Source organism: Lontra canadensis, unplaced genomic scaffold, assembly GCF_010015895.1.
Source record: "Lontra canadensis isolate GAN:19392208 unplaced genomic scaffold, GSC_riverotter_1.0 scaffold33, whole genome shotgun sequence".
NCBI classification, from domain to species: domain Eukaryota; kingdom Metazoa; phylum Chordata; class Mammalia; order Carnivora; family Mustelidae; genus Lontra; species Lontra canadensis.
This window is the reverse complement of record NW_022631027.1, coordinates 10,451,803-10,476,439: the sequence shown is the minus strand read 5'-3', so window position 1 is coordinate 10,476,439 and position 24,637 is coordinate 10,451,803. Positions and strand designations below refer to the sequence as shown.

The 24,637-nt window shown below is 36.0% G+C and overlaps 1 protein-coding gene across 1 annotated transcript in view; it reads left to right on the top strand.

Annotated features, from left to right (window-relative positions):
- Positions 1–24,637, top strand: part of DPYD (dihydropyrimidine dehydrogenase) — an 829,985-nt gene that overhangs the window by 665,133 nt on the left and 140,215 nt on the right. Inside the window, exon 19 of the mRNA XM_032867196.1 lies at positions 5,705–5,847. Coding sequence (XP_032723087.1) covers positions 5,705–5,847 — 143 coding nt within the window. The remainder of the gene's footprint in view (positions 1–5,704; positions 5,848–24,637) is intronic.

The window sequence follows — 24,637 nt, the reverse complement described above, 5'->3', positions numbered from 1 at the left end:
TTGCTCAAAGTCATACTTATATGAAGTAAGCGAGCTGAGACTTACACCTCATTGGTTGGACGTTAGGACTTATGCTCTTAGCACTAGGCCATCGGCCATACTGATACTGATTTTCTTGGGCAAAGACAATATGAAGATGATCCTCTTCATAAATGCTGCACTGTCATTTCTCAGTAACAGCTGAAGAGTATAGCCTTTCATGTCATAGAGACTTGGTGTTTGATTTCAGTCTATCCCTTTTAAACTGTGTGACATCAAACAGTTTATTTATTCAGTTTGAGCTTCCCTTTCTTCATATACGAAATAGAGATGACAGCATCTACCTTCACAGCATCGTGAAGGTTACATTGCACAATCTGTATGAGTCCTCAACCTCAGGTCTGGCGCGTGGAAGTTACCCCCTGAACTGATGCTCCTAATCCTCCCACTACCAGCAGCTGATACTTTCAGAAAGGAAAATGGCCCCCTCTTTGATGAATTATCTTAATTCTTTTGCTTTAAGATAAAATGCTTGGCACATTCTAGGTACCAAGTGACTGAATGTGAATTGACTATGAACGTACTGAATATGTTATGAAGAAAATAAATATAGCCACAAAGATATAAAGACTTAGGAAAAAATTCTTGAAATAGTCAACTAAAATTAAAATACTTTCCTAAGATAAATTTCATTTTTTCCAATAAAAGTAAAATAACAACAACATAAAACAATTGATTTTCTTTCCCCCATTTCTCCTCTTTAAATTTCATATCTCTACATATAACCCTGGATCCTTTTAATACTTCAATTTCTGGTTGAATTATGCTAATTTTCTCAGAGGGCTTTAATCCATGTGTAAAGCTGTATTTTTAACTAGCTATGTTTCACATATTTATCAGTATATTAGGTTCATTAACGTATTAAGCTTGTTTTAGTAAAGCATAAATTTTTTGGTGCTTGACTTAGGTGTATTTTAGTATTTTATAAAATCAGTTTCTCAACTCCTAAATCCTTGAAATTCTTGATTTGTTAATATTTTCTTTCTTCTCGATGATGTTAAAATTATTAACAATTAGGTAGGCAAAGTTCAATTTCTAATGAATTTATTATCTACTTAATTCCTTATATTTTAATTAATGTAAGCAAATTAAAACTACATTTTCTTTTTGTATACACAGTGAGCACGAGTGAGTATTATAACCCACTTTCTGTTTTATTGCCAGCTAGGGCTATTATCAGGGAGTTTATTGTGGACTTAGCTCTAACAATTAATTGTGAAATAGTAGCTGTCCTAGGAGTCAAATGATTAGGGAAAAAACAAACAGAATTAAACTCAATTATTCAAAATTCCAGTTATCCAAAATTAGCATATGTTCCACACTGTCTTGCCCATTAAAAATTCCTTTCTCTTCAAGGATTTAGTCATGCAAAGTAAAGCTCTACCTCCTTTTCACCAATAAACTTGAGTTCTGAAGCTGTCATTAAAATCCTGTATATTGGTTTAGTGCTTGGACCTTTGGATTCTCAAAAAAAAAGAATTTTTTTTAAATATACTGATTTTTGCCTCTGAGATTTTTGCCTTTGGAGTCAGTGAAAGTAATCTTATCAACAACGTTATGACACTGCTGGATGAGAGCTGTTAGGAGAGGGGGAAAGGATGGTGGATGTGTGGTCCTCGTAAGGTTTCAGAGGATATCGAGTTCTACCATCAGAGGCATCATTTTTTTTCTCTATTAAAAAAAAATGGTTTAATAGCATTACTAAATACTCAGCAGAAACACAACAGGCACTGTCAAAGTAAACTGAATAAATGCTCCCCCTGAAATCAATTGTCCTTGTGGATAGTACAGATCAGAATAGCAAACACCTGTATAGTTTTTATCCTGTGCTAGCCCTTTATATATATTAAATCATTTAATCCTCAAAAAAAAAAAAAAACAAAACCCTGTGAAGTTGTGATTGTAATTTTATTCTTTTAATGTTGAAAAAAATGGAGGTACATGAAATTAAGAAATTTTCACAAAGTCACACAGCTTGCTGGTAGTGGAGCTAGAATTTTAACCTAAGCTGTTGGCCCTGTTGTGTCTCTGATGCTGTCCAATTGCTTTCTTTCTAAAATTCATATTAATAGTATTTATAAAATGTATATGTTTAAATGACTATGAATTTTTCCTAATGGAACATCTATACAGAATAAATAATTGGATTCATATTATTTGCCTTAAAACCACCTTCTAAAATCACAGGGTTTAGTATTTTGGGTATCTGCATTGGTAACAAGGTGGTTGGGACACAAATTGATTAAATGGGATCATTCTTGAAAGATTTTCAGCTTTAGTACAAATTTTTTTTAAAGGTATAGGTGCTTAATAGACATTTCTCAGATAGACAGATGGACAGATGAATGGACAAATAAGGCCTGCATAAGGAAACTGATTGTCATAATACCTTAATATTTACATATCAGTACATAACACTATTGTTAATGGTAGCATTTAAAAATTGTTGCAGTGATATTGGCAAGTGATGCTATCATCTTCTTAGGAAAAAAACCTCATCCAAATCAGATTGATTAACTTTTAATTAAAAAATCTCTGACTTACAAAATTTTTTCTTCTAGAATAGGAATCAATCCAAAAATGTTCTGTGAAGTTTCTCAGAGAAGATCTATGACTTCAGCATATTGATTGGCATTTTAAGTTGTGACCCTAAGGAAGGCCTAGACTGATTAGATGTCAAAAGTTACAGTTCATTCTAGTCTACCAGCTTTTCTAGTAGGCTGCTTTTGAACCAATCAGACTCTTGGTAGCATTGTTGGGGCTGCAGTTCATTTTTTGTTTGTTTGTTTGGTTGGTTGGTTGGTTGTTCAAAACTTCAGCTTGTTTTGAAATTTGGGAATTCAGAATGGCTTGACCTTGATTGGAGCATTCCACACAGCTGGAACCTAATGGCTTGATGTAACTGAATTTCCCATTAGGCAACAGGCTCATCTGGCCATTACATGTGGATGAGGGCTTAATTTAAATTGCATGTTGCCTATGAGTTCACTTAAGCTTATAGGATTTCAATTTCTTGATTTTAAACCTTGTCATTTTCTTATAGATGGAGTCCATGTTCAATGCCTTAAGCCTCTCAAACTGGCTTCTTCCTCCCTAGTCTTTGGTCTAAAATCGTTAATTACTATAGCAGTGACAAAATCGTAAAAAGTCCTTATCTGATAGCTGCTGTGATCCTGGAAATATTTATGTGTTTTAATTGACATGTGTACGACTCTGTATAGTATAGATATATGTGTTTTATTTATACTGAAACTTTTATTTTTATCTTGAACCTATTATTTCTTTATCCCTGTAATTTGAAAACTAAAAAAAAAATTTCTATATAACAATTTAGAAAGATCCTTTTATATACTTTCAAAAGATTTCCTTCCAGAAACCTTTCATGGTAGATAAAAGTCATTTTTAAAACCTATTACCCATAAAAATGCTCTCCGAGAACAGGTAGATTATAATTATATTAAGCCAGTTGAGTCACAAAGAAAACTAATCAAATAGAATTTATAATGGAAATAAAAACTGAATTTACTATAACCCAGTAACAGAAGGACCCATTTCTTCATTTTGGATCACATTTCCTGAGAGAACATAATTACTCTTAATTTTTAAGAAGATACCTTTATTAGTTTGAAAGTTTTTCATGTTCATTAGGTAGATTAGAAAGTTTTAGGAAAGAAAGAAAAATATGAAATAGAAAATGTCTTATTGACCTAATTGAACAACTTCAAATGCCACTGAGGATTTGCTGGTGTTTTTTAACACCTGTGTAATAATGTTGCCCTTTAAATGTAACTGGTTAAATTTTCAAAGCTGTGTTCTGGGATTTTGCCATTTGATGTCCATTAATATCAGTTGGAATATGTGGCCAAATCCCTGTGTACCACTTTGAAATTTTATTCCTTAGTATTAATGATAGTCTTCTAACAGTGCAGTTAGAAATAAATTATTTATCTGCTTAGCTCAAATTTCCTTAACTCTCTAGGGTCAACTAAATAAGAAAAAAAAAAAAAAGGAATCCCAGTGTTTACCACTTCAAAGTAACATGTATATAAAGAAGCCATCAGCTTAGTATGTATTGAACATATCTGTTATATCATGCAAATAGATATATGTCAATCTAAAAGATTTATTTAAATTACAGATGTCCTTTAAAATGCTTTTCTTTAACTTTTATTCTTACTCAGATTTCTTTTTAGTACAGCTAAAAATTTGTACATTTAAATGTGTATGTGGGTGTTGGTGTGTGTGTACATTCTTGTTATGCATTCTTCTGTCTTTTACCTTCTCTACCTTATCAGACAGATGAAGAAGTCACAGATAAACACTTTGAAGTAGAAATAGGATCTTGATGTTCAGTTTCTAATTCACCCTAACTTACTGCCTTGTATTTCAGTGTCCATTATGGAATTCTGAAGTGAGTCTTGAACATTCTTGACTAAGAAACATTAATATCTAGAGGAAGATTTTAAGGTGTGGGAGCAATAGGAACAGATATTTCCACAAACATTTTTGGTGTTAAATGCAAAAGCATGAGTTACACATAAATTTAATATCATTGGAAATGGATATGAACAAGATAAAAAGAAATCCACTAATTTTAAGGAAAATTCTTTGTGCTTTCTCAGGGTGAGTCCTCCCATAAATACACATTGATAATGCTGGTCTTGAAGATGCTTGTGGTGGTAGAGGTAATGATTTAAGTACTCACCACATGAGGCTGATTTTACCAGTTGCTTATTTGTGTTTTTGAGGCAATGTCAGGTTCTTGCACAAATAGAACTATTTTTAGTTCAGAAAATACCTTTAAAGAACAATGACTAATGAACCTGCACCAGAAATACCAAATTATATTCCAGTGTGATGAAAGCATTAATTTACTTTGGATATGTTAACCCTTAAGAATTGAAAGCATCTTTAATACAATATAATCATTTTAAAAATGACCCCCAAATGTTCTGTCCATCTACGAAGTTTTCATTATGATTAGGGAATAATATATTTGTAATGCCTGGTTGAGTGAAGTATAAAAATTAAGCACATACTCTTTAATTACTGAATTCGAGTAAATTGTCCTTACCTTGGTGGAAACCTAATGTATGAAAAATTCGATTAGGCTCACTATATTTCATCAAATTGCAAGTAATGCATGTAAAAAGCAATATGGAATCTGTAAGTTCATCAGCACCTTGCTTGTTTTCACAGTATCACTATTCACACCAGCTGCTTTATACTTAGTAGAAACATAACAGAGCTGTATGTCTATTTATGCACTGTATGTGATTGTTTTTCTTTTTCAAAATCTGCTGTTCCTTGTTCTTTTTAAAACAGATGCTTGAGTGTTCCATATAATCTTTTACACATTACTGTATATCAAATTGTATTATGTATGTATTTTATGCAGGAGTTCTGAAGTTGCTATATCCACTTGCGTAACACGTTTGCTTGCAATAATAGCATCAAAATTCTTTAAATACACATCCATTTACAAATTAACATACGTTAAAACATGGCAATGTATATGTATCACACACACACACACGCATATCTTAAGTAACAATAAAGAAAATTGACTTTTGTCTAGTATAGCACACCATTGCATATAATGATTATAAGGCAGTATGTTTAAATGGTCAATATGCTAACCATTGATTATTCTCATTTTCTGTAGGCACAGCAATCAGACCTATTGCTTTGAGAGCTGTGACCTCTATTGCTCGTGCTTTGCCTGGATTTCCCATTTTGGCCACTGGTGGAATTGACTCAGCTGAAAGTGGTCTTCAATTTCTCCACAGCGGAGCCTCGGTCCTCCAGGTAGTACCTGTATTTTCCCCTTCAAAAAGCTCCATCTAATACATCTAGTGTAAATTATGTGACAACAAATATATTCTTGGAGGGTCTCCTGAGAAAGAGACAGTGTGGGATTAAAATGGCAGCTCTCATTAAGTTCCTATTATGAGTCGAGAACATACTTGAGGTTTATTTTCTGTCCTAGTTAGGGCTTACAAGCCCTCTATCTTGTAAAAATATATTTGCTTACCTCCCTGTTTCCAAAAGAAATGAAATTAGATAACAAAATGCATACTGTAGAACTGGGAAGAAGAACAAATACATGAAGACATCTGGGTAAAAGTAAAACTTTGTTTGAAAAATAAAATGAAGTCGTGGGTAAGGCCAATACACAAAATCTATGCCATAATGTACTGGAGGGATTACCAAATTTGACTCTGACCTTCCTGGCAGTCAAAGCAAGGAAATTATTGGTTTCATAGCTTTTGAAATATAAATATAAATTGATTATTCAACTTCTTGTGATACAGAGCTGAGAGATATTCTTCCATTACTGTCATAAAGGGATACTTTGAGATATAGTACATTATATTCTTAATAGCATTCCTACCGATAATCTTTACTTATTACTTATATACTTGCTTGTTATTATGTTACTCAGCAAAGGCCCAGTACATTGCCTTGGCACATCATAGCATAAACATTTCTCTGAGGCCAGATATGCAGATTTGGATGGTCTGACTTGACCCAGGGATAAACTTTTTCATATGATGACTAGACTGTTACCTCCAAATGGAATATTTCAAAGAAAATTATAATAACTGAAATTTAAAACTCAGTTAATGGGCTCAACAACAGAATGGAGAAAACAGAAGAAAGAATCAGTGAAGTAGAAGACAGAGCAATAGGAATTAACCAATCTGAACAACACAGAGGAAAAAGACTGAAAAAATGAGCAGAGCTTCAGAACTGTGAGACTATAACAAAAGCTCAAACATTCAGAGGAGAGGTCACAGAAGGAGAAGATGACAAAGAAATAATGTTTGAAAACTTCCCAACTTTTTTGCAAAAGAGCAAAATCCTATAGATTTAAGAAGTTGAATGAACCTCAAATATGATATATCTAAAGAAATCCATACTGGGGCACCCAGTTGACTTAGTAAGTTAAGCTTCTGCCTTCAGCTCAGGTCATGATACTAGGGGCTTGAGATTGAGCCCCACATGGGGCTCCCAGCTCAATGGGGAGACTGCTTCTCCCTTTCCTTCTGCCTGCCACTCACCCTGCTTATGCTCTCTTTCTCTTACTTACTTTCTCTCCACCAAATAAATAAATAAAGTCTCAAAAAAAAAAAAAAAAAAGAAAGAAATCCATACCAAAACACATCATAGTCAAACTTCTGAAAACTAAAGATAAAAAAGGACCTTGGAAGCAAGGAAAAAAACAAAAACAAAAACCACACATTTTACCTGGAGGGAGCAAACAGTTTTAATGGAAATAGATTTCTCACCAGAAAGTGTAAAAGTCCAGGAAGTGGGACAATACTTTTCAACTGTTGAAGGAAAAGAACTATCAACCCAGAACCCTGTATCCTTCAGGAATGAAGGAGAAAGCAACACATTCTTGACTGAAGAAAAGCTAGAAGAATTTGTTGCCAGGAGACCAGAACTAAAAGAATGGCTAAAGGAAGTTCCTTAGAAAGGAAATGTTAAAGAAAGTATCTTGAGGGAGAAGTAGCCGCTGAGACTACTTCAGGTTGCGGGAGATCAGCTAGATAGCTTATCTAAAGATTGCAAACACCTACAAATCCAACGGGAGATCGAAGAGAAGAAGAACAGCAATTCTAGAAACAGAAAATCAACCACTTTCTGAAAGGTAGGACTGGCGGAGAAGTGAATCCAAAGGGACGGGAAGATAGACCCCGGGGGGAGGGGCCGGCTCCCGGCAAGCGGCGGAGCAACGGAGCACAAAATCAGGACTTTTAAAAGTCTGTTCCACTGAGGGACATCGCTCCAGAGGCTTAACTGGGGTGAAGCCCACGCGGGGCCAGTGTGGCCTCAGGTCCCGCAGGGTCACAGAAGGATCGGGGTGTCTGAGTGTCGCAGAGCTCGCAGGTATTAGAACAGGGAAGCCGGCTACAGAGACGGAGCCGAGGAGTGAGCTCACAGCTCGGGCTTACCTTGAACCGGTCGCAGGCTCGGTCAGCTCGGAGCGCAGCTGGAGGCCAGGCAGACGGGAGTAATTGGACGCTGTTCCCTGAGGGCGCACTGAGGAGTGGGACCCTGAGCTCTCGGCTCCTCCGGGCCGGAGACTGGGAGGCCGCCATCTTCATTCCCGTCCTCCGGACTCTACGGAAAGCGCTCAGGGAACAAAAGCTCCCGAAAGCAAACCCGAGCGGATTACTCAGCCCGGCCCCTGGTAAGGGCGGTGCAACTCCGCCTGAGGCAAAGACACTTGAGAATCACTACAACAGGCCCCTCCCCCAGAAGATCAACAAGAAACCCAGCCAGGACCAAGTTCACTTACGAGGAGTGCAGTTTCAATACCAAGGAGAGCAGCGGAATTCCAGAGGAGGAGAAAGCAAAGCACGGAACTCATGGCTTTCTCCCCATGATTCTTTAGCCTTGCAGTTAATTTAATTTTTTTTCTTTTTCAATTTTTTTCTCTTCTTCTGCTAAATTTTTTAAACTTTTACCCTTTTCTTTTTTAACGTTTTTTAACTAGTTTATCTAATATATATATATTTTTTCCTTTTTATATTTTTTTCATTATTGGTTTTCTTTTTTCATTTGTTTCTTTTTTCTTTTTTCTTTCTTTTTTTTTTTTTCTTTCTGAACCTCTTTTTTTTCCCTTCCCCCCCCCCCCCCCCGATTTGGGATCTCTTCTGATTTGGCTAAAGCATATTTTCCTGGGGTTGTTGCCACCCTTTTAGTATTTTACTTACTCCTTCATATACTCTTATCTGGACAAAATGACAAGGCGGAAAAATTCACCACAAAAAAAAGAACAAGAGGCAGTACCAAAGGCTAAGGACCTAATCAATACAGACATTGGTAATATGTCAGATTTAGAGTTCAGAATGACTATTCTCAAGGTTCTAGCCGGGCTCGAAAAAGGCATGGAAGATATTAGAGAAACCCTCTCGGGAGATATAAAAGCCCTTTCTGGAGAAATAAAAGAACTAAAATCTAATCAAGTTGAAATAAAAAAAGCTATTAATGAAGTGCAATCAAAAATGGAGGCTCTCACTGCTAGGATAAATGAGGCAGAAGAAAGAATTAGCGATATAGAAGACCAAATGACAGAGAATAAGGAAGCTGAACAAAAGAGGGACAAACAACTACTGGACCACGAGGGCAGAATTCGAGATAAGTGACACCATAAGACGAAACATTAGAATAATTGGGATTCCAGAAGAAGAAGAAAGAGAGAGGGGAGCAGAAGGTATATTGGAGAGAATTATTGGAGAGAATTTCCCCAATATGGCAAAGGGAACAAGCATCAAAATCCAGGAGGTTCAGAGAACCCCCCTCAAAATCAATAAGAATAGGTCCACACCCCGTCACCTAATAGTCAAATTTACAAGTCTTAGTGACAAAGAGAAAATCCTGAAAGCAGCCCGGGAGAAGAAGTCTGTAACATACAATGGTAAAAATATTAGATTGGCAGCAGACTTATCCACAGAGACCTGGCAGGCCAGAAAGAGCTGGCATGATATATTCAGAGTACTAAACGAGAAAAACATGCAGCCAAGAATACTATATCCAGCTAGGCTATCATTGAAAATAGAAGGAGAGATTAAAAGCTTCCAGGACAAACAAAAACTGAAAGAATTTGCAAACACCAAGCCAGCTCTACAGGAAATATTGAAAGGGGTCCTCTAAGCAGAGAGAACCTAAAAGTAGTAGATCAGAAAGGAACAGAAACAATATACAATAGCAGTCACCTTACAGGCAATACAATGGCACTAAATTCATATCCCTCAATAGTTACCCTGAATGTTAATGGGCTAAATGCCCCAATCAAAAGACACAGGGTATCAGAATGGATAAAAAACCAAAACCCATCTATATGTTGCCTACAAGAAACTCATTTGAAACCCGAAGACACTTTCAGATTTAAAGTGAGGGGGTGGAAAAGAATTTACCATGCTAATGGACATCAGAAGAAAGCAGGAGTGGCAATCCTTATATCAGATCACTTAGATTTTAAACCAAAGACTATAATAAGAGATGAAGATGGACACTATATCATACTCAAAGGATCTGTCCAACAAGAAGATCTAACAATTGTAAATATATCTGCCCCTAATGTGGGAGCAGCCAACTATATAAACCAATTAATAACAAAATCAAAGAAACACATCGACAATCATACAATAATAGTAGGGGACTTTAACACTCCCCTCACTGAAATGGACAGATCATCCAAGCAAAAGATCAACAAGGAAATAAAGGCCTTAAATGACACACTGTACCAGATGGACATCACAGATATATTCAGAACATTTCATCCCAAAGCAACAGAATACACATTCTTCTCTAGTGCCCATGGAACATTCTCCAGAATAGATCACATCCTTGGTTCTAAATCAGGTCCTAACTGTTATCAAAAAATTGGGATCATTCCCTGCATATTTTCAGACCACAATGCTCTGAAGCTAGAACTCAATCGCAAGAGGAAATTTGGAAAGAACCCAAATATATGGCGACTAAACAGCATCCTTCTAAAGAATGAATGGGTCAACCAGGAAATTAAAGAAGAATTGAAAAAATTCATGGAAACAAATGATAATAAAAATACAACAGTTCAAAATCTGTGGGACACAACAAAGGCAGTCCTAAGAGGAAAATATATAGCGGTACAAGCCTTTCTCAAGAAACAAGAAAGGTCTCAGGTACACAACCTAACCCTACACCTAAAGGAGCTGGAGAAAGAACAAGAAAGAAACCCTAAACCCAGCAGGAGAAGAGAAATCATAAAGATCAGAGCAGAAATCAATGAAATAGAAACCAAAAAAACAATAGAACAAATCAACGAAACTAGGACCTGGTTCTTTGAAAGAATTAATAAGATTGATAAGCCCCTGGCCAGACTTATCAAAAAGAAAAGAGAAAGGACCCAAATAAATAAAATCATGAATGAAAGAGGAGAGATCACAACGAAAACCAAAGAAATACAGACACTTATAAGAACATATTATGAGCAACTCTATGCCAACAAATTTGACAATCTGGAAGAAATGGATGCATTCCTAGAGACATATAAACTACCACAACTGAACCAGGAAGAAATAGAAAGCCTGAACAGACCCATAACCAGTAAGGAGATTGAAACAGTCATCAAAAATCTCCAAACAAACAAAAGCCCAGGGCCAGACGGCTTCCCGGGGGAATTCTACCAAACATTTAAGGAAGAACTAATTCCTATTCTCCTGAAACTGTTCCAAAAAATAGAAATGGAAGGAAAACTTCCAAACTCATTTTATGAGGCCAGCATCACCTTGATCCCAAAACCAGACAAGGATCCCATCAAAAAAGAGAACGACAGACCAATATCCTCGATGAATACAGATGCAAAAATTCTCACCAAAATACTAGCCAATAGGATTCAACAGTACATTAAAAGGATTATTCACCACGACCAAGTGGGATTTATTCCAGGGCTGCAAGGTTGGTTCAACATCCGCAAATCAATCAATGTGATACAACACATTAATAAAAGAAAGAACAAGAACCATATGATACTCTCCATAGATGCTGAAAAAGCATTTGACAAAGTACAGCATCCCTTCCTGATCAAAACTCTTCAAAGTGTAGGGATAGAGGGCACATACCTCAATATTATCAAAGCCATCTATGAAAAACCCATCGCAAATATCATTCTCAATGGAGAAAAACTGAAAGCATTTCCGCTAAGGTCAGGAACACGGCAGGGATGTCCGTTATCACCACTGCTATTCAACATAGTACTAGAAGTCCTAGCCTCAGCAATCAGACAACAAAAAGAAATTAAAGGCATCCAAATCGGCAAAGAAGAAGTCAAACTATCACTCTTCGCAGATGATATGATACTATATGTGGAAAACCCAAAAGACTCCACTCCAAAACTGCTAGAACTGGTACAGGAATTCAGTAATGTGTCAGGATATAAAATCAATGCACAGAAATCAGTCGCATTTCTCTACACCAACAACAAGACAGAAGAAAGAGAAATTAAGGAGTCAATCCCATTTACAATTGCACCCAAAACTATAAGATACCTAGGAATAAACCTAACCAAAGAGACTAAGAATCTATACACAGAAAACTATAAAGTACTCATGAAAGAAATTGAGGAAGACACAAAGAAATAGAAAAATGTTCCATGCTCCTGGATTGGAAGAATAAATATTGTGAAAATGTCTATGCTACCTAAAGCAATCTACACATTTAATGCAATTCCTATCAAAGTACCATCCATTTTTTTCAAAGAAATGGAACAAATAATCCTAAAATTTATATGGAACCAGAAAAGACCACGAATAGCCAAAGGAATATTGAAAAAGAAAGCCAGAGTTGGTGGCATCACAATTCCGGACTTCAAGCTCTACTACAAAGCTGTCATCATCAAGACAGCATGGTACTGGCACAAAAACAGACACATAGATCAATGGAACAGAATAGAGAGCCCAGAAATAGACCCTCAACTCTATGGTCAACTAATCTTTGACAAAGCAGGAAAGAATGTCCAATGGAAAAAAGACAGCCTCTTCAATAAATGGTGTTGGGAAAATTGGACAGCCACATGCAGAAAAATGAAATTGGATCATTTCCTTACACCACACACGAAAATAGACTCAAAATGGATGAAGGACCTCAATGTGAGAAAGGAATCCATCCAAATCCTTGAGGAGAACACAGGCAGCAACCTCTTTGACCTCAGCCGCAGCAACATCTTCCTAGGAACATCGCCAAAGGCAAGGGAAGCAAGGGCAAAAATGAACTATTGGGATTTTATCAAGATCAAAAGCTTTTGCACAGCAAAGGAAACAGTTCACAAAACCAAAAGACAACTGACAGAATGGGAGAAGATATTTGCAAACGACATATCAGATAAAGGGCTAGTGTCCAGAATCTATAAAGAATTTAGCAAACTCAACACCCAAAGAACAAATAATCCAATCAAGAAATGGGCAGAAGACATGAACAGACATTTCTGCAAAGAAGACATCCAGATGGCCAACAGACACATGAAAAAGTGCTCCATATCACTCGGCATCAGGGAAATACAAATCAAAACCACAATGAGATACCACCTCACACCAGTCAGAATGGCTAAAATTAACAAGTCCGGAAATGACAGATGCTGGCGAGGATGCGGAGAAAGGGGAACCCTCCTACACTGTTGGTGGGAATGCAAGCTGGTACAACCACTCTGGAAAACAGCATGGAGGTTCCTCAAAATGTTGAAAATATAGCTACCCTATGACCCAGCAATTGCACTGCTGGGTATTTACCCTAAAGATACAAACGTAGTGATCCGAAGGGGCACGTGCACCCGAATGTTTATAGCAGCAATGTCTACAATAGCCAAACTATGGAAAGAACCTAGATGTCCATCAACAGACGAATGGATAAAGAAGATGTGGTATATATATACAATGGAATACTATGCAGCCATCAAAAGAAATGAAATCTTGCCATTTGCGACGACGTGGATGGAACTAGAGGGTATCATGCTTAGCGAAATAAGTCAATCAGAGAAAGACAACTATCATATGATCTCCCTGATATGAGGGAGAGGAGATGCAACATGGGGGGTTAATGTGGTAGGAGAAGAGTAAATGAAACAAGTTGGGATTGGGAGGGAGACAAACCATAAGTGACTCTTAATCTCACAAAACAAACTGAGGGTTGCTGGGCAGAGGGGGGTTGGGAGGGGGTGGTTATGGACATTGGGTAGGGTATGTGCTATGGTGAGTGCTGTGAAGTTTGTAAACGTGGAGATTCACAGACGTGTACCCCTGGGGGGGAAAAATATATATATATGTTTATAAAAAATAAAATTTTAAAAATAAAAAAGAAAGTATCTTGAGACATCAGGAAGGAAAGAATAAAGAACAAGGAACAAAAACTTCAAGAAAAATCTGAGGATAAGTCTAGGCTTGAATATCACCTGAATTTACATTCATGAACAAGGAGAAATGTAGGGACTGGAAGATATGAGTGGGGTGTGAGTAGGTCCCAGAAAAGATGCTTGCTCATTTCCCAACATGTGATTTTTGACAGGTCACACATGGGGGTGAAGATTAAGACTAACAAGTGTTGCTTTTAGCTGATGCTACAGATAGTCTTTACACACCTACCTGAGAGTGAAGTAGTTTTATCATACTTCACTTTATTGCACTTTATAGATATTGCATTTTTTATAAATTGAAGGTTTGTGAGGGTGCATAGGTGGCTCATTGGTTAAGCGTCTGACTTCAGCTCAGGTCATGATACCAGGGTCCTAGGATTGAGCCCCACATTGGGCTCCTTTCTCAGTGGAAAATCTGCTTCTCCCTCTGCTCCTTCCCCTGCTTGTGCATTTTCTCTCTCTCTCTCACTCTCTCTCAAATAAATAAATAAAATCTTTAAACAACAACAACAACAACAACAATGAATTGAAGGTTTGTGGCAACACTGCCTCAGTCCACTGTCACCATTTTTCCAAAAACATTTGCTCACTTTGTGTCTTTGTGGCATATTTTGGTAATTCTCACAGTATTTCATACTTTAAAAAATTATTATATCTGTTATGATGATCTAGGATCAGTAATTATGACTTACTAAAAGCTTAGGTTATGATTAACATTTATTAGTAATAAACTTTATAAATTAAAGTATGTACCTTTTTAGACATAATGCTATTGCACACTTAATACAGTATAATATAAACACAACTTTTATATGCACTGAGAAACCAAAAACATTCATTTGACTTACTTTAATGCATTATTTGCTTTATTGTGTTGGTCTAGAACCGAATCCACAATATCTTTGAGGTTTGCCTGTGCTTTGATCAACATTTCGTGAGGCTTGGAGGATGAAAGGAATGTAGCCAGTCACATGACAAGTGCTGGAGCTGGAGCTCAGACAGCAGGTTTCACAACTGTGAGGCCAGTGGTCTTCCCATGGCTCATGTTGCCTGTCCCCTCCTAGAACATCTAAGGTGAGAATATCAGCAATAGGTAGATCTTCCCTACCTACTCAAGGCTTACATATTCAGGCTACAGCTTCTTCCTTAGAGAAAGGGTGTAAAGAAGAGAAGAAATGTGAAAACATAAAAAATAAGTCAACATGCATTCTGAGAAGAGGTGTACTTTGTTTGTGGACCATAGTATGTGAATATATGTAGAATACCATGTATCTTTATGTAAATGTTTTTGTGTGGTTAAAATAATCATTCATGTTGTAGTTTCTGCTTAGCCCCATTTTGGATCAAGAAGTAGAGAATCACTCAGAGTTCCTTAAGAAAATGTAGTCAGTTGTATTCTCTGAATCAGGGGACCCTGAAACTAAAACTTTAAAAACCTGTGGGGCAGTTCTCAGGAGAAATCTCCTCCATCTCTCTTTTATGGTCCATGTGATTTCTCCCTCAGAGGAATCTAGAGTTCCATTCACTCCTTCTCTCTCCATAGCTTCCTCCTTGCTTCTGCCTCCTCTGAACTTCTGCCTGCCACATGACACCCGGGCCCCCTCTACATGGTGGTTTTCAGCTCCAACTTCCAAGTGAAATGCCTCATTGGCTTAATATCTCTTAGCTCAGATTTCAAAAGAGGAAATTTGTTTTGCTCAATTATCTTTTCATGGCAGGCCCCATCTTAAAACACTAGTCATCCAGTGTATTGACTGCTTGGTAGATAGCAGAAACATACTAAGTATTTGTTGAATGAATTTATTAAATGAATGTGTTGGAGTTGAGCTTTTTTTGTTTGTTTGTTAAAACCTGATCGTGAAGAGGAGATGAAAGGGTTAACGTGGTCTAGGTGGTGGTTGCCAAAGGACTTGCCCTTCTGTTCCAGCTAGGAACTGCAGGAAGACTTTCCAACTATGTAAGATACTGGTTCCCAAATGATATGGTTAAAAATGTGAAGTTCCACACATAGGCTTCTACTGGTAGAAGATTACAGATTATGTATCAATTCCACACCATTAGCTTGAATCAGAGTTTTATTTAGCCAGAACATATTTTTAAACCAATTTTAGCTGAAGTCTGAACTGAACTAAAATCAGTATTAAGATACACTTAGGATGATTATGAGAGGGGAAAACCCTTGAATTTAGAATTCTGGCTTCCCATTTAAATGAGGTGGAGAATGTGCAGTATTTCTGTGTCTCTTCCATAGTAACTGAATTTCACCCCGTTCTGCTCCCTTGGCCTTTCTAGTCCTGGGTTAATCTAACCTTTCATTTTCTATGCTTCTGGGCTGCTGAATATTATTAGAGAAATTCAGGTAACTCTGCCAAATGGATTTACTGCAAATTCACAGTGTTTAATGTCAGCTGGGCCTTGGGTGCTAGTCAGCATCTGTTTTTATTTATCTTTTAAAAAAAAGAAAATCCACCTCAGATTCTCCCCAGTAGTTAGTTCATATTTTTTTCATATACCTCAAGGTAGATTACCCTCCATCATCACCCTCTGTTTCTCTGATACCATTTGTTTTCTGGCTCTTATCACCCAATTCTATACCCCTCTCTGGTTCTATAATATTTCTCTTGAAGAGCTCATCCACTTATATATCTTTGGGTGGAGTACTGTCAAATCTACCTTTCCAATTATTTCCAATCAGAAGTAAAGTACATACTGACAAACTGCATTTTTGCAAGATGTGATCAGACAAATGAAATGTATTTAAGTATCGGGGTGGTGCTGATACGTTGGGGTGTAAAAAAAGAGGTAGTGGGTACAGAAATAGTGACATAAATATTTTGATCCTGATCTTCTTGATACACATACATAGACTACGTAAATAGGTGAGTTCACTCTTGGAATAAGGATTCAGTCAGTAATTTCAAATGCCGTTTTAAATGAGTCAGACCTTCTATGTGACTTTAGAAAAAGTACTGACATTTCAAAATGGAAAGCTAAAATATTTTCATAGTTGGATAAGTGTGATAGAACATGCCTTTCTTGTTAATCATAATGCATCACAGAGAATCATACATACATTTGTTCATTCAAAAAGTATTTATTGAGGACCTACTACATGCCTGGCATTGTTCTAGGAATTTGGAATTCTTCTGGGAATAGAATAGGCAAAAATCCATTCATTACCTCTGGGGCTTACATTTTAGTGAGGGAAGAAACATAATATATAATAAATATGAACTATAAGTATATTTGGTATGTAAGATGGTAAGTGCTATGAAAGAAAAAGAGGCCTTATTGAAAAGGTAGCACTTATATGAATAATTGGGGATGGTGAATCAGGGAAGGAAAATAGTTATGTCATAGCATCACTTGCTTAAATTTTTAACTGAGAGCTACCTGAAATATAAAAATTACAAAATATTGGAGATCACCTTGCAGTTTATAGATAGAAATGCCTTTTAAGGTTTCAGGTTGCATTTAACGGGTTAATTTTTGAAGTCTTCTTGCCAAATCTAGGAATGTATCATTTCTCAGTGGCACTGTTTATTTCTATTATCTTATTCTGTAACTTGCTTTGACAAGGATGTTAACGTTTCAGTGCTGAAACATCCAATAACTCTCCCTTCAAAATGCTTCAGTGGATGTTGAAAAGAAAAACTAAGGAATTAGTTAGAGAGTAATTTTGGTTCCAGATCATTTCCCTAGTACATTTTTGGAGTGAAAATGACTATTACAACAGAACCAGATATAGTACTGTGGCCAAGAAATAAGGTTCAAAACCAATTATAGGTTTGTGTTCTTGGGTAACTGCTCTTATAACTTTGTCAGTCAACTAAACTGACTTCTAATTTATTTATGCAAACTCCAGTGTATTTGAAATATGATTTTTGTTCTTACTTGATAGGCTTTCATTAGTTAGAATATGAAATTTAGAGCTCTAAAAAGGACAGATGAAAATTATTAGTAAATTTCAACTACTGAAATTTATAAATACCTCCTTGTTAAATTATGTTCTCAAACTCTTCGTGGACTCTTAAGGTCTTAAAATCTTTTGGGGGTTACTCTGAGGAAAAGAAGTTGACTTCTGGATGCCAATTGTTTATTCATGAAGAGGATAGTAAATAAATAACTTGTATAATTGCCCTTTAACATAGTTTGAAGAGAGGACTTTAATAAATTAAAACTGGGTTTTTTGTTGTTATTTTTTTTACAGTTAATTTTAGTTTTTTTGGCCCTAGACCTACCTTCCTGGTGAGGTCTCTCTTTCCTCTGATTTAAGTACTAGATTGAAGTTTCTGTTAATGAAAAAAATACATAGAGATTTTTGTTGCAAACAAACCCCAGTTGCTTTTAGGGAAAGGTTTCATCACAAAATGTTCAATCTCCTCTATTGGATATAGATAGAGAATATAAGTACGACACTACCTTTTTTTTTTTTTTTTTTTTCACTGAATGACTCTGGGTTTCTGTAGTTTAATTTAATGATATTGCTATTACAATTTAATCTGTTAAGGACTTTGATTCAGGACATCAGAAATTATAGAAAGCCATCAGTTCATTCATGTACAATTATGACCTGTGCCTTCACTGAGATTGTACGGGTGGGTATTCTTAATCCCATTTCTTTTGTTGGGGTTTGTCACTGAACTTAATAGAAAATCCTGAAATACAACAGGAAGAGGGAGCTCAGTGGGCATTTACTGTGAAGAGTCACAGTCATGTGATAGACACTCACTAAACATGGATGACCAAATCAATCCTTAACAATAATCAAGCTGCTCTAATGGAACTAGTCCAAGATAAATTTTTTTTTATGTGGAATTTTTAATGTGACCAGGTGATGTATTATTTTACTAAAACTAGGGAAAAAGAAGTAATTGAAGCAGATAATGACACTGTTTCCTCATTAGAGCAGATGCATTACCAACATTTTCTTGTGGTCATAACACCCAGGAAGACTTTAGTGCTTCAGCTCTATTGATGGGGGGTCTTGAGGTGATAAAAATTTAGCACAGTATACTCTTAATTTTTATTGTGTAGGTGGGCAAGAGTTATTCAATGATTTCCTATTTTTTTTCTTCCTCCTTCATTCACTTTGAAGTCAGGCTGTGATATGTGAAGGAAGAATAGTTGATGCCATTCAAAGTTCTTTTAAATGGCATTGGAACTGTTTCACATATTAGAAAAATAGACATATTTTTCTTTCCACTATGCAGTTTCTTGTTTCCTAGCTTTAATGAGTGTTTCATGTGCAATTTTAAGAACAAAATGCAAGTGGATATTAAAAAAATTAGGAACTCTATATCCTCAGAGTAATATATAAGAAAAAATATGCTCTTAGTATCCCTTCAGTAAAATTCCAATTACCGTGTCAATTATTACATTAATTTAAATTACTTTAATGGATGGTTACTTTTAATGGAAGAGGTTTTAATTTTTGAAAAGCATCCTGATTTCAGTGCAACAATGTTGTTTATAAGCAAATAAAGGAAATTAAATGGAAACCTGTTAGGCCTTTGAATGATTACACACTCTCCGCTGGATAGAAAGATTAATATCTAAATTTAATGAAAATTAATTGAAATTAAGTCAAGTTTTTTTGAAAGACAGTTTTACCATAAGAAAAAGTAACAGTAACACACAGTGCTTGTTTTTTGTGAGAAAATAACCATGTGTTAGCCAAGATGTTTGCAGATATAGCCATATGAAATTTCTGATCTTGTGTAAACTTCTTTGGCTAAAGTATTTTCCCTGACTGACTAGATCCTTTATATTGTCTGCTCCCTTATGCATTGTATGCAAAGATATAGTAAACTACTAGTTACATTTCTTCATCAAAAAAAAACTTCATATTCCTGACCAAAGGTTTAAACTGCTGTTTATCTTTTTGTCAGTTTTTTAAAAAATCCCAGTTGTATAGATATTCTTATGCTACATATTATTTTCCAAACATTATGTTTTCTTTGTTACTTTCCTTTCAACCTTTCAAATTTATCAGTATCATTTGAAATGAGTTGTGATTGGATGTAACTGATTTTTTAATAACCATCCCATAGCTTGTCCATCCAGATGACTGTTAGAAATAGTCATTTTGGGAGGTAATGTATTTTGAATACCATTGGTAACTAGTCTTCATACTTTGAGAGTGGATTTGATTTTCTGTAGACAAAACTAAAGACAGACAAGTTGAGTGAACAAAGTTGGCTTTTGAATTGAGAGATACAAAGTCATGGGTCCCTTTTTCTGGCAATTAATAAACAGTTCAAAGAGAGGTGTTAAAAAATTCTGAGCAATGCCAACATCTACCAAGGTGATTATTTTGAAAAAGCCACACTCACTTGGTATGTATTATTGTATATTTGTTAAAAAATCTACTTCAATATTGTATAGACTCTCTACTAAGTTAGGGTTCAGAATTCAGACCGTATAAAGATTTAGAAAGACCTATGCTATAGCAAGTTTATGGTAAAGAATATTAATGATCTAATGAATATTACCTTCTGTTTTTGAAAAAGTCTTTTCCAGTTATTAATTCATTTCACTCTTACAAAGCTATAGGCCTATCAGTAAGCATTTTAAACCCCATTTTACACATTTGCAAGTTGGCAATTTCCTTGAATTTATTTCATCATTTGGCTAACCCAGTAGGATTGGAAACCATGTTTCCTGATTTCTGCTCCATGATTTGTCTCTGCATTCCCTACCATCCATATTACTGTGCTTAAGAAACATGCTAGCAGAATAAAAGAGAAATTCATCATAAACATGTGAATGCTCTCTCTGTCCTTGACTTATTAACAGATGATTCATTCTTGATTCCTATACTACACCTGTGCAGAGTTTACCCCAATCTTACATTTTACAGGTGAACTCCTTGTTCTTTGTTAAATAATTGTTTTCATCATGATAAGTGTAGTCTTTAATCTCCACCCATTTCACTCATCCTCCCCCCACTCCCCTCCTGTTAACCATAAGTTTGTTCTCTGTAGTTAAAAGTCTGTTTTTTGGTTTGTCTTTCTCTCTTTTTCCTTTGCTCACTTGTTTTGTTTCTTAAATTCCACATATGAGTGAAAGCATATGGCATTTGTCTTTCTCTGACTGACATTTTGCTTAACATTATACTCTCTAGTTCTATCCATGTGTTGCAGATGGCCAGATTTCATTCTTTTTATGGCTGAATAATATCCCATTGTATGTATATACCGCTTCTTAATCCATTCATCTATTGATGGACACTTGGGCTGCTTACATAGTTTGGTTATTATAAAAAATGCTGCAATAAACAAAGGGATGCATGTATCCCTTTGAATTAGTGTTTTTTGTATTTTGGGGTAAATACCCAGTAGTGTAATTACTGGATCATAGAGTAGTTCCATTTTTAATTTTTTGAGGAATGTCCATACTGTTTTCCACAGTGGCTGCCCAGTTTGCATTCCCACCAACACTGCAAGAGGGTTCTTTTTTCTCCACATCCTTGCCAACATTTGTTTCTTGTATTTTTGATTTTAGCAATTCTGACAACTGTGAGGTGACATCTCCTTGTAGTTTGTTTTTTATTTTAATTCCAGATAGTTAACATAAACTCTTATATTAGTTTCAGGTGTACAATATGATGATTCAGAAATTCCATACTCTCTTTGTAGTTTTGATTTGCATTTCCCTGATGATGAGTGATGTTCAACATTTTTTCATGGTCTGTTCTCCATCTCTATGTCTTCTTTGGAGAAATAGATGTTCATGTCTTCATGTTTTTGACTGGGTTATTTGTTTTTTTGGATTTTGAGTTGTATCAATTCTTTATATATTTTGAATACTAATGGATATGTCATTTGCAAATATCTTTTCCCTTCAATAGGTTGTCTTTTAGTTTTATTGATTGTTTTCTTCATTGTGTGGAAACTTTTTATTTTTATGTAATCCCAATAGTTTATTTTTGCTTGCATTTCCCTTGCCTCAGGAGACATAGTTAGAAAAATGTTGCTATGACCAATGTCAGAGAAATTACTGCCAGTGTTCTGCTTAAGGATTTTTATAGTTTCAGGTCCCACATTTACTCTTTGCTAAATAATTTATCTCTGAATCCTTCAGAATCCTTTGAATTCTGATAAATTTCCACATGCTGAGCAAAGGACATTCTCAGTTTTCTAAAGACTGGGAACCCAGGAGTTTCTGTGTTCTGTTTGGGGAAAATCTAAAAATCCAAATTCTTAAGTAACATGAAATATGGAGGCAGAGTAACTTACAAAGTAGATTTAGCACAAGGAAATGATATATGCGTGACTGTATGCAATATGAGATGACAAAGTTGATTAATGACAAATATAAGAGTAATCCTAGGGTGTAGAAATATAATTATACACTTAAAATGGAGATGACCATGGAAGAGAGAAAATTTTGTGGAAAAATTATAGAGGGGTTTATTTAACAATAAGGTCAACACAAACAGAAAATATACACAACACAAAATATAAAATATATATATTACTATATAGCTTACCCCCAAAAGCTTATATGACCTTAGTTGCATCTGAAATAGGATATCTAGACTAGAAAAAGGTAAATGATGTCCCCATAGAACTCTCTTCAGATGATATCTTCATTCATCACATGATGGGTACCCAAAATTTGCCAGGCATGGTTTTAGCCATGAAAAAAACAAGGATGTTCTCAGACAACGGAGAATGCTCTCAGCAACCTCACATGCTATAACCTTCTTCCAAGGGTGATAAGATAATCAAGTCCAGGGGCGCCTGGGTGGCTCAGTGGGTTAAAGCCTTGGCCTTCGGCTCAGGTCATGATCCCAGGGTCCTGGGATAGAGCCCCCATCGGGCTCTCTGCTCAGCGGGGAGCCTGTTTCTCTTCCTCTCTCTGCCTGCCTCTGCCTACTTGTGATCTCTGTCTGCCAAATAAATAAATAAAATCTTAAAAAAAAAAAGATAATCAAAAGTCTGGGGGAACAGTGTCCTCCTGGCAAAAGGAAGAGCAAGAACATACATACAAAGTTTGTATGGTGTTAGGGTGAGAGCAGTCTTGCCCTGTTTCAGGACTGGCAAGGGGCACAGCAGAGTAAAGGATGGTAGGAGATAAAGGTGCGTAGGCTGTGGTGAATCTCATAGGGCCTGTAGGCCATGATATTTAGATGATTTTTTTATGTCTAATGGAAAACTATTGAAGAGTGACAGTCTTTATGATCCTACAGGCTGACACCATGCCCCTTTTCCCTCTACCTCCTCAGATCCAGGAGCAAATAAATGCCCAATGGACCCTTTCCACGTTGTACTTCCATGGTATTTTGTTCACTTCTTAAGGAATGGTTTTTATCTTCCCAAGATTTCAGTTCCCTCTTCTTCTAAGAATACTGGCAGCCTCTTTCATACTTGGTTAGTTGCCTTGCAGATAGTTTTTTTGATTATTCCCAAGGACAGTGGTCCCCAAAATGTGACTTTATCAGTACAAACCAATCACTTCTAGAGGAAACTTATCTCAGAGTTCCTGTTTTGTTAATGGTAGAACATCATCATCAACGTTCTATACAAAAAGACTATTAAATATTAATCAAAAAATCAGACCAACACAAATCCATTTCTAGAAATATTCAGTATTATCATATACTTCATATGTATGAATTTTTTCCCCAAGGATTCAGATTAGAATAGATTGTCTGTGCCATTCTGAGTTTTCTCTTGCAAGAAAAGAATGAAAATCCAGGCCACGAAAAAACATTTCACAGTTGATTCCTCATAAATACCTACCTCCCTACGAGTTTCTAATCATGACTTTCAATTTTGTACCCCACTATTTTGCTTTGTAGGTACTGTCCCACTTCCTTATTGCTTTTCTTAGTTTCATTTTTGAAATGACACAGAATTATTAGCTTATTATAATAATGATGTTCCTGAGTTATGGCCACTCTTCTTTTTAAATGACTCTGTATGCCTTATACTTACTATCCTTATTTTAATGGGAACAAAACAGATTTAGATATTTTTCCAAGCTATTTTAAGACTGGTTCCTTTGAATTTTGAATACATTTTTATGTTTGGGATCCCAGCAGTTTTGTTTGTTTGTTTTTATAATCATAACAAACCAAACCTTAAAAACTCTTATCCTCCTGACACATACATGTGTGTACAAGTTTCATGTAAATCTCATAGTAAGCCTCATGCTTGGTCATAATCCCCACAATATATTCACAGCAAACTAGGCTCCCTGGAGTTACTTTCTTCTGGAAAGATCCAGGCATCATTTTAGTTGTAGTGCATTCTGATTTTACTCTAGTTTTCCTTTTTTTTTTTCTCTCTCTTTTTCTTCCTGTTTAGATACTCTTGATTTTCTTCCTAGCTCATTTCTAGTGGAGAGATTTTGTTCTGATTTCTAACCATCTTCAAAGATTAGAAGCTGTGAAGGTTAATTTGTTCCCTTTCTGATCTTGATGTGGGATGTGTCTAAGGCTGTGATAGAGTAGAATGGAGAAGGGAGGGAGACCCTGCTAGAATTAGCTGCACCACAGAATGCCTGGGGCTCTGAACCACATCGGTAACGGATCTCTGAGAAGGACTTTAGAAAGGCTAGTAGTATCTCTTCTTACTAAGGTACAATGGAAGCTTGCTAGTCTGCCGTATCATAGCCTAATTCACAGCTTTGGTTTTGATGACCTTGCAACCTGAGGTTCTCAACTTCCTTGTTCTTACACTTTTATTT